Source organism: Dermochelys coriacea, chromosome 1, assembly GCF_009764565.3.
Source record: "Dermochelys coriacea isolate rDerCor1 chromosome 1, rDerCor1.pri.v4, whole genome shotgun sequence".
Classification (NCBI taxonomy): Eukaryota; Metazoa; Chordata; order Testudines; family Dermochelyidae; genus Dermochelys; species Dermochelys coriacea.
In genome coordinates this window covers 110,915,566-110,930,387 of record NC_050068.2, presented here as the reverse complement: position 1 = coordinate 110,930,387, position 14,822 = coordinate 110,915,566, and the positions used below count along the sequence as shown (strand labels likewise).

The following is a 14,822-nucleotide window of genomic DNA, read 5'->3' as shown; positions in this document are numbered from 1 at the left end:
TGAGGGAGGGACTGGGTAGTGATCACTGCTCCTGATTGGCTAAGAGTAGCATACAGCCTAGTCTTTCTGTAACTCCATCTCCCCTGGCCTCCACGTCAGCCCACTTGTCTCATTTACCTGTGTCTTGTCTTTAGCATGTCAGTTCTCTGGGGCAAAAGGATTTGAATCAAAATGGAGTACTTCGTTTCAACTGTCTTGTTCTTACTCCCTAGCAAGAATGTAGAAGCAGAGCACTGCACTAAGCTCTTCTCTTACAGAGATTTCATTACTTTTACAAAACATGCAATGAAGCATCAGCAATAATTAAAACTAAATTACGCTTGTCAGATGAACAAAGCACATGGTAGTGATGCATTAACTTTTTATTTTGCTCAAATGGGGTAAGGTTATCAATTGGCAATAGAGGCCAGAGCAATGGCCAGTCTGTTGCTGCCCCTGGAGCAGCCTACCTGGGTGATTGTGACTTGAGGAATCACTTCACCTGTGTTTGATTTAGACTGTTCCTATTCTAGGGTTTGATTCAGCAAATCTTTACTCAAGTAATCCTAGTAAAGTCGGGGATGCTTTGCAAGTACTTACATGAATAAAGTTGTGCAGGATTTGGCCATATACCATTGGCCCTGAAACAGTAGCTGCATTTCCCCCTAGCAATGGGGAAGCTTCAGTGAGAGGGGAGATTGATTCATTTATTTGCAGTACACAATCAGTTAAGGTCTCTTAGGGTCAGCTTTGAACGGTGCTGTACAAATTCAAACTCAATTATTTTCAAAGTGAAGTAGCCATCTGTCTACTACAACAGTCCTCAATCCTGTCTTTGGAAAGGGAGAGAAAAGACAAGATTGGACAATAATAGATTTGTTTTGAGGGATGAACTACAGTTAAATATTTACAGTATTAACATCACAATACAGGTTGACCTTGCTGAAACCAAGTTGCTGCAGCCAAGTGGTCTTTGTAATTGCAGTTATGGATTTGGTGCTGTTGGGACTTTTATTCCGTTTTTTGTTTGAACCACATTATATATCTTGAAGTCTTTGTAAAAATAAATGGTTCCCAGTTACTTACATTAGGTGGCCACGCTCCAAAAATACCTGTCAGAAACCAAGTGCCTTTGTAGTCATGGGCAATAAAGTTTCCTCCTGCCAGCTGCCCATCCACAGGTTCTGGGTGATGTCCGCAATACTGTCTGTTTGTAAGACTTGTATTGAGTATTTGTTCACATTCCCTTTCAGGAAGGTAGGAGACCTGCAACTCAACTAGTGAACCTCTCACCTCGCTTTCTTCCTGTTTCCAGCCACTGACAGTGCCTGCCACTTGTGGAATCAAAACATGTTCTGCAAAGTCTTTGTCAGGAAGACATATAAAATGCTGGTAGTTGTTGCACTCAATGTGCTCTCGAAGTTGTAGCAATGCAAGGTTATTCTCACCAGTAGCTTCGTCATACCGCATATGTATGTGTTTCTCAGTCACATCTATTACCTGTCCAGCTCCATGCCTCCTGTTATTCCCTGTGAAGTTATGACATGGTCACTGCTCTTAAAGTAGTTTTAGCATCTGTCACCAAAGTTGAACACAGATTAATTGCTAATAGTTAAGGGAGCTATTCTGCCAACATAGCTACTACCATTATTATACCCTTATTTCACAGTAAAGACAGAGGTTAATAGTAGGTGTTCGTTTTACAGCAATTAAGCATTATCAGATCCTGGTTATACAAATTTTGAAGATGCTTTTTAACTCTTCAGGAGCATATAGGTGTGAGTGAATAGGAAGAAACTATAATTTCAGGATGACAAAGTAAAATATACAACAAAAATGGGGGTGAATGATGGTGAATGAACATTGCCAATTGTTCCCTATAAGTAAAATATTTTTAAATGCAGACACTGTTTCCTAGGATAGACCAAATGTTCTGAAATGGCAATTTTTATATGTAAACTCTTTGAAAGTACACTTTGATAACACAAAAATGTAGATTGACAATCAGGAGGAAAAAAAAGCATGATCACCTACCAGTCCTAACCCTGATACCAGAATGATTGTGCAGAAGGGCACACTCAGCAGTAGTCAACACGAAGTTGCTCTTCAAAAGAACACCTCCACAGAATCCCTTTCCTTCCAAATTTAGCAACATGACCTATAAAACAAAAAACAGTAAATTCTGCTGTTGTCTTTAATTTTGTAGTATTATGGGATAAGAGCAAAATATTGAATTATTATAAGCAGCTAAGATTTGTAATTTAATTATCTTTAAAATGAAATGTCCATAATCTGCCCTGTTAGCCCCAGGGATCCTATTCCTATTTAAGGCTGCAGAAAATCTCCCACTGATTTAAATGGGAGTTGGATAGGACCTATCAACAGCTGCAATTGCAAAGAAATCAAATAGGGTTATAGGAGTGAAGGGAGAAGAACCTAGCACTAAATATCAAATAATATACCATGTATTATGAAACTGACAGTTCAGAAGGGACTCCCCTTACATAAGCACCCGAGTCATAGGACTTTCAAATTATATTGAAAAATGGTAGAATCCTGCTATATTGATACACTAGTAAGTTTTCTAGGAGGGCAAAGGTAAGTGCAAGGAATGAGATGCTTCCAAGGATAATTTATAAATTGAGACATTTAAATACAGTAAGTTACTTTTTTATTTTTCAAGGAGGTTGACTACAAAAGTTTGTAATAATGGGTCTTGCTGTCTTCTGTCTATCACCTTTTTGCTGCTTCTTATCTGACCTCTTGTTTAGTTAGTTAAAACTTCAAAAAAAAATAAAATTTTAAGTACTCAAAGATAAGGTGTGTTGCATCTGAGAACACAGCTATAGACGTTTCTACAATAACAGTACTTCCAAAGTTTTCTATAAATACCTGCCAAGGGAATCCTCTGTGGCAAATCGTCTTAATTTCCTTCAGCCTCATTATTTTAGTGTCATCAAGTCTGCCACATGCACATTGATCTAGGAATGGTTAAAAGAAAAAGATGTGCAAAATTTTTGTGGCAATGTTTGAAGATAACCATTACCCTGAACATATTGTGTTGTTCCCACATTAATGCTTTAAGATCACTGGTTCTTCACCTCCCCTGCCAACCCCCTGACCTAGAGGGCCTGATCCTCAGTTTCTAGTAACTTGCTAATGAGTTTGGAAGATCAATGGTTTATTGTTTGCTTCTTTCATAATTTCCTATTGCAACAAGTGCTTGATATTTATCTCAAACAAAATCCAACCCTTTGAAACTTATCTTTTCAGTTTGTGAGCTCTTGGGACCTTGTTTCACTATTTGGATGGACAAAATAATATTCTCTCTTATTGCTATGGTCAAAGCAATTCAAAACACTAATTATGAATATACTACCATGTCCTGCTGGGAGGTACAGTTTTGGAGAAAAGGTCGCTCCTCTACTTCAAGATTTAAACCAGTAACATCACTTCCAACTAGTGAACATTTGCAATACGTTGCACCAGGTGCTTCCCTTACCCTGTCAAATATTTAACTGCCTAATAGGAGGCAGGGATTGGTCTTATATATACTGAATTGGTGAAACATCCACCTTACTCCCAAAGGGACTCCAGCCATCTTCTGGATTGGGAGAGCAAAAGTCCCTTTCATAAGCAATGTGGTCCTGCTCTTCTAGCCTATAAATGGTGGCCCAACATGAGACCTTCTCCAGTTGGAAAAATGATGACATGCCCTAAAAGGACGCCACCCTTTCCAACCACTGAGTCAAATTATTCATGGCTTCCAAAAGCAAGCAGGTGCTGTGCAGGCCCCATTCTCCCTGTTCCTCCACCCCCACAAAGTAGCACTGCTGTATCACCACAGAAGTGTCTTTCTTGCTTTCTCAGCTTGTCTGCCTATGAGATAATTTGCCAGTTGTGCCTAAGTGTGTTGTTTCTGTGGTATGGCTATAAATGGAGCTGTGCTGAGGGTAACATCAAATCTGTGATTCAACAGCCCTCAGACAGATATGTGTAGAGGCTACTGTGTGTGACAAATTACCATTGGGGAGAGGAAAGGTATGGAAGTAGGAACAGAGTGACCATATTTCCCAAAGGGAAAATGGGACACTGCATGGGGCTGGCTCAAGCCACCTGGCATCACTGCAGTCATGCACGGCTGGCATTGCCCTTTGCGCCCCCCCACTGCCCAACATTCCTCTGCACCCCATTTTCTTGGCAAAACTAGGCATTTGTCTCATTTGCTTTTCCCATGTGATGATCAGTTGGCAAGAAAAAATTGGACAAATGCCCAGTTTTGCCCCCCCCCCCCAAATCAAGATATCTGAGACAGCTTTAAAATGGAATTGTCCTGGCCAAAACAGGACATATGGTCACCCTAAATAAGAGGGATTAGAGGGCTATTCGATACTGAGCAGTGTGGGTGTGCCAGCTGGTGGAAGGGAGAAAAAAGTGGCCTAGCTTCTAAGGAGCAGTGCCTCCTAAAACCTTGGTGCCAGACCATAACCCCATTCATACATGTGTAGAGGGGCCTCCACACCTGGAAGGGAGCTCAGCTGCCTTTGAGACACTGTCCCTTCCCTCAGCTGGACCCAGCAAAGCCCTCTTTGCGTAGGCTAGGGTATTCTCCTCTTGGGAACAGAGAGGTAGGACTCTCCTGCTTGATACTGGCTTCCCACTCTGAGAGAGGATATAGTCTCATGCCAGCCTGTACACAGAGGTCAGAGCACTGCCCCACTGATGTAGGAGGATCAGTGCTGCTCTCACAGCTATTCACTGCATAGGCATGTGCTACCCTGACTGCAGCAGGGGGAGTTGATCTCAGCAGCAACCACAAAAAAAGACACAGGCAAAACAAAAACAATGGGCCTGATTCTCCTCTCACACCTGTTTTAAAGACGTAACTCAATTGACTTCAGAGGAGATGCTCTTTACACTGGAAGTGTTTGGAAAATCTGGGCCAGTGAATGAATTTTAGGATTTGCTTTGCGCTGAAGCTGTGTTTGATCAACCTTGTATTTATTTTTCCTCTGGAAAGTCGTCATTACTGGAACCCTCTGGACACCTCCGTTTGGTTCATTCTAATGGTCTCAGTGCAGTAATAATAGCTCCTATTGATGCCATTCCTCCAGCCTGCCTATCCTGGGACTAAGCATGCTCTCTTCTGTCTTCTTTTTATACTTACCTCTTGGAATGCATGATTTTTTATCTTCCCCAAGTTCATAGCCTTTTGCACATGAGCAGCGGTAGGACTCAGATCCTGGATAGCAGAAGTGTTGACATCCCTCTCTAGTTTTGTGTTGACACTCATTTTTAGCTAAAGAGAATAACAAAAGCAAAGCACGACGAAACAATAATTGAGCAATAAACTGAGATTTTCTTGCACATCATGGGCCCTATTTTGCTAAGCAATGACATTTGCTCACTTTTCATGCTCTTCTGAGCTCATCATTTAAGAATTCTTGCTACTCCCTCTTTTTAACTTCTGGGAGAGGTACTGAGCCCCGGCAACTCCCATGAAGTCATTCTAAAGTGAATTGCTCCCTATGCCACTGGATCAGTCTGGATGTATTTTAGGATTGCATTTGTAGGTTATACTAGCTAAAGTAACACTGGCTCTTCTCCACATGGAAAATGCCATGACATATATTTGTATTTGCACTGAGTGCCAGGTGTCTTTGAAAGAAGAGAATGATTGTACTTTTTATGGAAGCAGGAGTTGCTTAAAAGATAAAGGACTTAAGCTGTTCTTTTTTGGCCCTTCTTATGCTCATGCCAAGAAAATTTAAACTTAATAGCAACCAATGTAAAAGAGAATAGAAAATAAAAGAAGCACATGTTGCCTCTGAAACAGTGCCAGTCTCTTCAGCTTCCCATAGCTGGGCAAACTCTTGAGATTTGCTTTGGCACTAAACAATATTTAAAATAATGGGCAGATCCCCAGGACTGGACATTTGGTACCTGGCACAGCTCAGGGATGAGGAGGCACCAAAGCTACCTTTAAGCCTTTTCTTTGGCTGTGAGGCTTAGGACTGTGCAGGTCCAGCTGCAAGGCCTGAGCTAAGTTATGCCAGTGGCAATGGTCCCCAAGGAGACATTCCATGGTTGGGGACTGCCAGAGTGAAAGATGACTGTGGCCATTGCCAATGAGCGGCCAGTGACCTGGACATTGCGGGAGGCTAGCCCCCAGCCCCTCCCCTTCTGCCTGAGGCCCTGCCCCTTCCCCGCTCCTTGTGTCCCCCTCCCCCACAGAAGCCCAGAGCACCCCCACTGTGGCCCCAGGCCCCAGTGCTGGGTGGCACGGCAGCAGCACCCTCAGCCCTGGAGCACCTCGTGGTGTGGCAACAGCACCTTTAGCCCCGGAGTGCCGGGCAGCACGGTCCAAGCACAGCGCAGCGCAGCCCCAGCCACCCCAAGTCCCCATGGTAGGCTGCCCAGCCTCAGCCCCAGTCAGCCTGGGCCAAGGAAGAGCACCAGGCACTGCAGGAGGGGGCCTCCTGGGGCAGAGCATGGTGGGGCCACGCCAGGCTATTTGCGGAGGCACAACCTCCCCCAGCGTATGATACCCATCACCCTGCTATTGCCCCTTTTTCCAGCTACACCACCTATGACAGAGGGACTATACTGGCCCACAGCACCCAGGGATTCCTCCATACCAGGGCAAATCTCCAAATAACCAGTTCCACCTGTTTCAAGGCTGGTGAAGTAGCACTAAGCAGCAGATTCAAGGACCTGGCCCAATGTGTTTTTAAGTACTATTACTTTTTCTATCCTTGTCTAATTAGATTTATATCCATTCACATTCTAAAGTGGACCAGAAAAACAGTTAAGCTTTGTTATCAGTCAGTTTATTGGTGTAAAGGACTTTCTAGAACAGAGAATTCTAAAAAAAGTAGTCAGGTCCACATGAACGAGACTGCTTCTCTCCTCCAATTTGTCATGTAAATAAAATAGTAAATAGTAACAACTGACTAATTAAAAAGGATGTGCTCAAATTCTGAGCAAATTGCTCAAAAGCGCTTGTAAAATGCAGAGTAGACCTAAGAAGAGCACAAGTATTGTTTACGTTATCTTTATTCATCAAAAAGCTGCGTACCTGATGTGGAAAATGGGGGTCTGTGAGTCTGAATCCCAACAAAATACTTTCTAAAGAGTCACATCTTCATGACTAATTAGCCTGTTCACATTGGAGGAGGCCTTGCTGGGACTTCTCATTCTGGCTCCCAGAAAATTTCAGCTTTGAATCTTTCAGTCTTTTCTTAAGGATAACATCAACATGGAGAAATTCACTTTTTAGGATAGTCTTCCTTTGCCCTTACTCAGTGCTTACTATGGCAAACTCCCACTGAAGTCAGTGGATATTTACCTGAGTCAGGACAGAGTAAAACTGAGGTGGATTGCCCCCCTCTAACAAAAAAACCCAAAGAAAAAGCACCCAGGGAACTACGGAGGAAACCTCCACAAAGTTCCCCCATTGAGTTTCCCCCAGACCATTTGATCAGATGGGCAGTAGTTTAGCTCCCATACTCACACCATGGGTCCCCTGAGAGGAATCCACGACAGCAGGGTTGCCAAACGTTTTCAGAAGTTGGATTGTCCTGTGGGGCAACTGCTGACCTCTCATTCATGATGGTGGGGACAATCTTCCCCGCTATTTGCAATCATACAGTTTCCCTTTGGCAACTACAGCCAAAATAACCTGGAGAAGTAATATTAGGAACATATTTAAGGTAGTTTTAGATTATTCAATGCAATAGCATCTGGAAACAAGGAGTAGAGAGAGCACCATGTGACCAGCTAACAAGTGATCTGCAGACCACACTTTGAGAACCTTTGGATGATGAGCAGAGGGCCATCCACACAGAGGCCCTCTGCCCTGGCTCCAGGCTCTCAATCCTGCCTCCATTGTGACTTCACTGATGCCATGCTGCCAGGGTTTCTCTTGCCCTTTGCTGCCTGCTCAATCTCTCCAGAATAGAAGGAAGGAGACAGGGCACAGCAAAGCTAATGCTGCCGCATGCGGCATTAACATTTTAATGGATTTACCCCAGGTTGTTGAGATGAACAATTCATATCCCCTCTTCCCATGTGTCACTGTCATGCATCCTCCACTAGGAATCATGTTTTAACATAAAACAAACAATATAGACTGTCTGCATGAGATCCATATAGTTTCCACTGTAGCCTCTAGAGGAAAAGTTGCCTTACCGAAATTACAGTTCTGTCCTTCATAGGCATCTGTACAGGTGCAGGTGTAGCTGCGAATGCTGTCCTGACACACACCGTTGTGCTGGCATGGGTTTGAGGAGCACTGTCTGCCACCTGAATGAATGTTGCATCAGTAAGAGCAATAGGAGTCACCAACAGGGACAAATGCCTATTAATGACAGAGCTTTGTTCCCGGCATGGAATCTTTTACCAGCACAGCTGTTGGTCGGTCACAAATCACATTTCCTCACACCTCTGACCGACCCAGGTATGCCCGCAAAAGTTTGTAGTGTAGATCTGGTCTAAGACCCTTGCTCTGGGAATGCCCTGCCTGTGTGTGTCTGAAGTGGGCAGGGAGGGTGCAAGCAGGGCTGGCCCAACTACCCACCCATGCAGATATATCCCGGGTGCTGTGCTGAGTACTGCTGCACCCCCTTGCTGCCATCCCTACATCTCGGGAAAGGAGGGGGAGGTGGACCCCTACACTTCTTGAGAAAATAAGGGCTCTTGCTGTTGCTCCTGAAGGAAAGAAGAGGCCCCTTACCACTACCATTTAAAGGCAGGGAACAAGGTAATGGTATAGGATGGTGCTGGGTGAGTGGAGCCACACAAGGCTCCATGTTGTGGAGTGCCCAGAGCCCCAGATTAATTTAGCCCAGCCTTGCACAGAAAAAACAATAAAAGAAATAGCCTATTTAATGTCATTGCATCTAGCCGAGTATTCTAACACTATTTTTTTGATTTACAGCCTTGACTGTTAATTATTTCTCAGATGGCTTGCTTTTAATGACTCCACTCCTGCTCTTTTTTTGTGTATATCTTCTCCCCTTACTTCACCAGATACTTGATAAACAGTAGAAGGATACTTAAAATAAAGTGCAAATTGAATAAACTACTTGAGAGTCTTTTAAATTCCATAATCCTAACTGTAATGATCACTTCATAAAATCATTTTAGAAAAAGAGATTGAACAGTCAACTTACCGAAATAGCGAGCCCAAAACTTGTTCTGAAAAAAATAAAAAGAAATCTTGTTACATCTCTTGGCTAATACCTTTTCCCACAAATACTGGGAAACGACAAAAAATGTGCAAGAGAACAAATCTTATAGTCTATGGTTAAAAGTTAAACAGTCATACAAACTCTGGTCCTGGTCCTACCCTCTTTACTCAGGAAACTTCTCACTGAACGCAAACAGACTTTTCCTTAAGTCAGGAGTACAGGATCAGAACCTATTGCTTTATTCCAAAATAAATATTTCTTATGAAAAAATATTAGAAGAAATATGTGTGGCATGTAAGAAACATCTGGACAATGATGTGACAATGTATCAATTACAATACCTAACCCCATTGTCCCCAAGTCTGGCAGTGATCACCACTTGAAATCTTCCCCCACCAACATCATCAGCTTGGGAAGGGAGCCCCAAGCTCTGTCACCTGGGTCCCAAATGGTAGAAAGTTGAGACGTGTGTGATTTGTTGTATATTGCACCATCAGTGACAGATGTTAATTTTTTTAAATATAAAAATCTGTTTTAAAGGATGTGTGAAAGAGTGGAGTTCCCCCAGTGTGTGTGTGTATTTTTGTACATTTCAGGCTGAGTTTCCTGAAGTGCAGGCATAAACCATCCTAACATTTCAAACATCAGAACAGATGAAAAAGAAATATAATTTAAAAAACATCTCATGATATTTATGCCAATTTCATGATTCATTTATTTGGTCCCTCTCATGCTGTTTGCTCTCCCAGAATTGGCAATACTGACTTTTGATTGTGCTGGTTAATTGGAGAGACGAATAGGACTCTGAGGCTTTGGACCACTCTCCTTAACATTAACGGAGTTGGAGCAAGCGTTAAAATACAAGGATGCCAAGTGTCACACCCATAGGTGTTGGAACTAGAGGCTCTGGGTGTGCTAATGCACCCCCGTGGCTTGAAGTGGCTTCCATTCTATACAGGGTTTACAGTTTGGTTCACTGACTCTCAGCACCCCCACCACATGCATTATTCCTGCCCCCTGGTCACACGTCTCATACCTCCCGGTCACTCAGGCCTGCATCTAGTCACTTAGTCCCACTGGAATCTCACAGCAGGAAGCAGACTTTTCCATGCTGTCGCTCTTCCTGGTGTGCCACTGGTATATGCTGTGGCGGCTGCTGAGCAAGCCTCTTTCCTGCTGCTTCCCCTGCTGGATCCCAGCCAGGAAAGATGCAGCTGGGAGCAGAGGTGGTGTGTGTCAGAGACACTGCTCTTGGATTCACCCCCCAACACACACCCCAGTTGCACCAGCCTCTCAACATCACCAACCTCTCCCAAACTCCCCCTGAAGTCCCACTACCCATATTGCTGGCCTTGGCACCCCCTCCCCCAGCTGCTTCCCTCACTCTCACTGCAGATAGGGCCCCTTACAAGGTTCCCTTAAAATGCACCCCCAGGCACTGCAGGGAGGTAGCACGCTACACAATGCTGTACTCGGAGGCATCTGCCTGCTGGTCAAGACAGGGGGCCTCCCCTCGTAGCTGCTGCTGATTGGCCCTACCAGGGAGTCACCGCCTCTTTCTTGGCCCCTTCTCCAGTCATCAATCCCTTATTGAAACATTGTAGCAAAAAAAGTGTTGCGGTGCAATGGAAGATGATTTCACATTGCAGAGAAATTAGGTTGCAAAGCATCAAACATTGCTGCAGTGTAGACAGTTTCTGATCAGCTAAGAAGCAGCAAGTGTTGCAATTCTTAGAAAAACAAACAATAAAAAAATACCTACAGTCTTTTCATTGTCTTCAAATACTTCTCGTGCCTCTTCATACGTGCATCTTTCTTCTAGACACTCTCTTTCCAAGTTGCCTTGAAAGAACTCCTCAATAATTAGGGAAGACCCACGCTTATGTCTTGAGATAACTTGATTCGCATTGTTGGCCGAAAGAAAGACTGAAAAGTTGGATAACAAGAGGCACTAATGTATAGATGTTTTTGTTATTTACTTCTGTCTCTTCTTAAAATAGGTCAGGAAGCAGGCAGTTTTTAATATGAAGAGAAATATGAAGGAATTGCATCAACATTGAAGTTGTGTAAGTGCATATACTGCACCAGCACTTCTTTCTTAGCTCAGATTGGGCTGGGAAATCATGGAATTTTGTCCCAGTGCTTAATTTGTAATGAAAGAGGTATAATTTTTTTACTTTCGAAACTGATGCAGCAAGCCCAGAGGTGCCAGGGCTATGAACTGCCAAGTCTAGAGGTGCCAGGGCTCAGTCTTGGAAAGCTCTGACACAAATTAAGTACTGGTATTGTCTTTATTTTCCATTGGGAAGTGCAGGATTTGAACCCTGTAGAATAGGAAGTTAGTTCAACCTTGCCAATCCCCAGATCTCAGGGAATCCACCAGAGGCCATCCACATGGCAGTCCTGTATTCCTACCCTGCGTCCATTGCCCCCCGGGTCTGTCCTGGACTCCATGACAATCTGGTTCAGATGCAGTCATGATACCAGGCTCTCTGTAACAAGCACACTTATCCAGAACCCTCTTCTTCAACTGGAGTTCTGCAGTACAGACAGGGTGCATGGTAAAGTTAGTGTTGACTCCATATTTAATTGCCGGCAGAATTCTTCTTGGAGGGAGAATTAGGCATGTCCATCTAACAACCTCCTCTCTCACCCTGGCTTCATGCCACCCCTCCAAAACAAATTCACAAATGTGTGGAAGGGGCTTCTACAGGGCAAGGAAGGGAGGAGAAATGTTACCATAAAGGCAACATTCCCCACTTTATAGCCATTGGGAGAGGATATATGGGGTTTTTAAATCCTTCTGCAGAAATGGAGGGAACGATTTGTGCCTCAATTGTTATTTAAGGGCCCAATCCTCCACTCCTTACTCAGACTGACTCTACCAACAGTCGTGGCTGAATAAAGATGGCCAAATTTGGTTTTTAATTTAGGTGTTTAGGGAAAGCAAATATAATGTACAATGGCCAGAAAAAAAGACCAGTTCCTTGGGTAGAGGAGGCTAGAACCATGATGAGGGATCAAGGAATTGGGGGCTATGATACTTAGTAACAGAACAACATTGTGAAATTGTATGTAATTTAAATTCTTAGTTAAACCTTTAAAAAAAAAAACAAGTGAACAGACTAATTCTAGCATCATTTATGCTGTTTTAAAAAAATCAATTCCATGATTAAAAAAAAAAAGCTATCTAGTGCCACAATATATTTTTTAAAAAATGTGTGCGTCTCATTTTTTTTCATGATTGATCGTGCATTTTTGTCACTAGTTTGATTTCTGATGCATTTAAAATATCTTTTAAAAATCATATTGCGGTACATGACTGATGAAATTCAGAGAAAATCATTACTATTATCACTGTGAGCATAATACATAAATGCAGAGCTACTTTCTCCTTCTCCCACCCATCTGAGATACTCTAGAGCATTAATGCAGAAAAGTGCATCTATGCAAATCACGTAAAAACAACGTCTTTTGGCCTTCTACCATAAACTCAATTTTCATCAGAATGATGATTAGAAAGATCAAGTGAGAAGGCACTTTATTGCATATTTGGGCACTCTTTATGGGTGATAAGTACGGAGTACAGAAAAGCATTCTGCTGCTGTTAATAGAATGACATACTGTGAAATAAAGCAAAGTTTTTGCATCAGTAACTGAATTGTAGTTTTTGCTAAAGTGCATCAGAAAAGCAAGAGAAATGTGGGTGAAAATGAGGAGCTGCCAGCTTCAATGACAGCCTGTACGACAAAGTTAAAACAATACCAGGCAAATAATATTTTTGTGTTTTAGGAAGATCACCACAAAGCCAAATTAAAAACAACAACAAAGCAAATGCCATACCTGTCTGTTCTGTCTGAAGGAAAAGGAAGACAAAAAGAAGAAAGCATATTGTCCAAAAGTGAGTTGCCATTTTTGATCCACTGTAATAGTTAACTGCAGAGCTTTCAGGATGTCACTAAATGAGAAATGTTCAAGTTTAAAGTTCAGTAACTCTAAGGGCAATGCCTGGGCTCAGTGTCAACAAATGACAACCTAAAAAAAAATTATTTTTTTTTTAGTGGTACAACAATGCTCCCATTCGAGGAAAGAGGCAACCCCTTATCTTTTGGACAGATGGGGTGGACCAGATTTGCCAGCTATCCTGAAAACTGCTGGGCAGCACCACATTTTGAACATCCATCCCATAACCCAATCCCCACTTTGCATGACACGAAAAGGGGAGAGCTGCTAAAAAGCTGACTGCTAGTACCATACATCAGTGCAGTACACATACAAGTTGGAGGATAACTGGTTGGAGAAGAGTACACAGTAAGACTGTTTTAGGGTTTAGTAAAAAGACTGTTCCCATAAACTATTTACCAGGGCAATAACAGGTTAAGGAAATTCCTTACATTGCCTTTCTGAATCTCTGAAAATGTTCTCAACTCCACTGTACCCCAGTAAAACTCCATTGACTATTGGGGTTGCATAATTGAATAACTAGGAGCAGAATTTGTTCCGTAAGGCTGTATTTTCATGATACCTCCCCTCTCGCTTTCGGCTGCCAGCGGCAGTACTACACCCTCAGACGAGATAAAGGAAGAACCCACTTTAACAGCTCTCCACTTTCTGTTTCATGCAGAGTGGGAACTGGGACATGGGATATCTTTGTATAAACTATAGTAGCTTCTCCAATTGCTCTCAGACATACACAAACACACATACATATCTGTACAAACACTAGTACCGTAAACAATTAGTTGGCACAAGTTAGAGCATCCCTGTGGCCACTCTTACATGTACCATGGGCAAGTCTGGTCCCTGCCTGATGAAGGATCAAGGGAAGCATAAAGGTAGTTTAGGGCCTTTGGCTCCCACCCACCTTGCCCATTGAGCTCAGTTCATCTGAGGATTGGCTGGTAGTCTGAGAAAGGTTGGCTCCCAGATTAGACAGACACCTTAGTAATCAAATAAAAAAGCATGTGTATAGTCAGCATAAAAAAGGGAAAACATCAGGCTTTTTTCTGGTTAGAGTCCTACAACATTTCATAGTTCAGTGGTGTACTGCATTCCCACTTACTACAGTTTGACGACTTTTTTCTGATTCATCTAAACTGAGCTAAACTGGTATAAATTTTCATGGTTAAAAACCCACACAATATTTGACTTTCTAACAATAAAAATGCTCAGAGTCTTCAGGGTTTGCTTTGTTCCTCTTCGCTCTCTCACAATTTTGGGTATGGTGTGTGTAATTAGTAATACAGCACAGCAAGTTTGGCTTGCTTAATGGAGTTAGCTTAAAAACATGTCACCACTTGATGTCACCATAGTCACAGACCTCACCGGTGAAACTAAAGGGAAATTGTAAATATGTTTTTTACAAGCTAATTCTTTCTGCACATTAAGGTCAATGAAGAATCTACTCTGGATACAAAGATAATTAGTCCAATAAGTTAATAACAAAACAGAAGCTACATTATTTGCAGTTTAGGTTGCATGTTAAGCTTTCCTTATGTTATTGTTTGGGTTTGTTTTTTTTAAAGAAAACAATCTACTGAGTAGTTGTCCTATGCCTTTATTTCACTGGACATAAATCAAAATGGATCCACTCACATATAGCACTGCCTTTGCAGTAATATCAGGCAGCAATCTGTACTTTTTATTTTCATA

At 42.5% G+C, this 14,822-nt stretch overlaps 1 protein-coding gene across 1 annotated transcript; it reads right to left on the bottom strand.

Moving 5' to 3' along the window:
- Window positions 1-847: 847 nt before the first annotated feature.
- Window positions 848-13,194, bottom strand: PROZ (protein Z, vitamin K dependent plasma glycoprotein). The gene is made up of 8 exons (XM_038415400.2): window positions 13,014-13,194; window positions 10,933-11,096; window positions 9,153-9,177; window positions 8,170-8,283; window positions 5,147-5,278; window positions 2,872-2,960; window positions 2,014-2,137; window positions 848-1,508 (listed from the first exon to the last, which is right to left on the bottom strand). Exons 1-8 carry the CDS (start codon window positions 13,081-13,083, stop codon window positions 991-993), a joined length of 1,236 nt encoding a protein of 411 aa, XP_038271328.1. The 5' UTR covers window positions 13,084-13,194; the 3' UTR covers window positions 848-990.
- Window positions 13,195-14,822: the final 1,628 nt, after the last annotated feature.

Coding starts and splice junctions, on each gene's coding strand:
- PROZ (XM_038415400.2), bottom strand. CDS start 13,083: ATGGCAACTCACTTTTGGACAATATGCTTTCTTCTTTTTGTCTTCCTT. Junction 11,097..13,013: donor CCTTCAGACAGAACAGACAG/GTATGGCATTTG, acceptor CCAACTTTTCAG/TCTTTCTTTCGGCCAACAAT. Junction 1,509..2,013: donor TGGTATCAGGGTTAGGACTG/GTAGGTGATCAT, acceptor ATAACTTCACAG/GGAATAACAGGAGGCATGGA.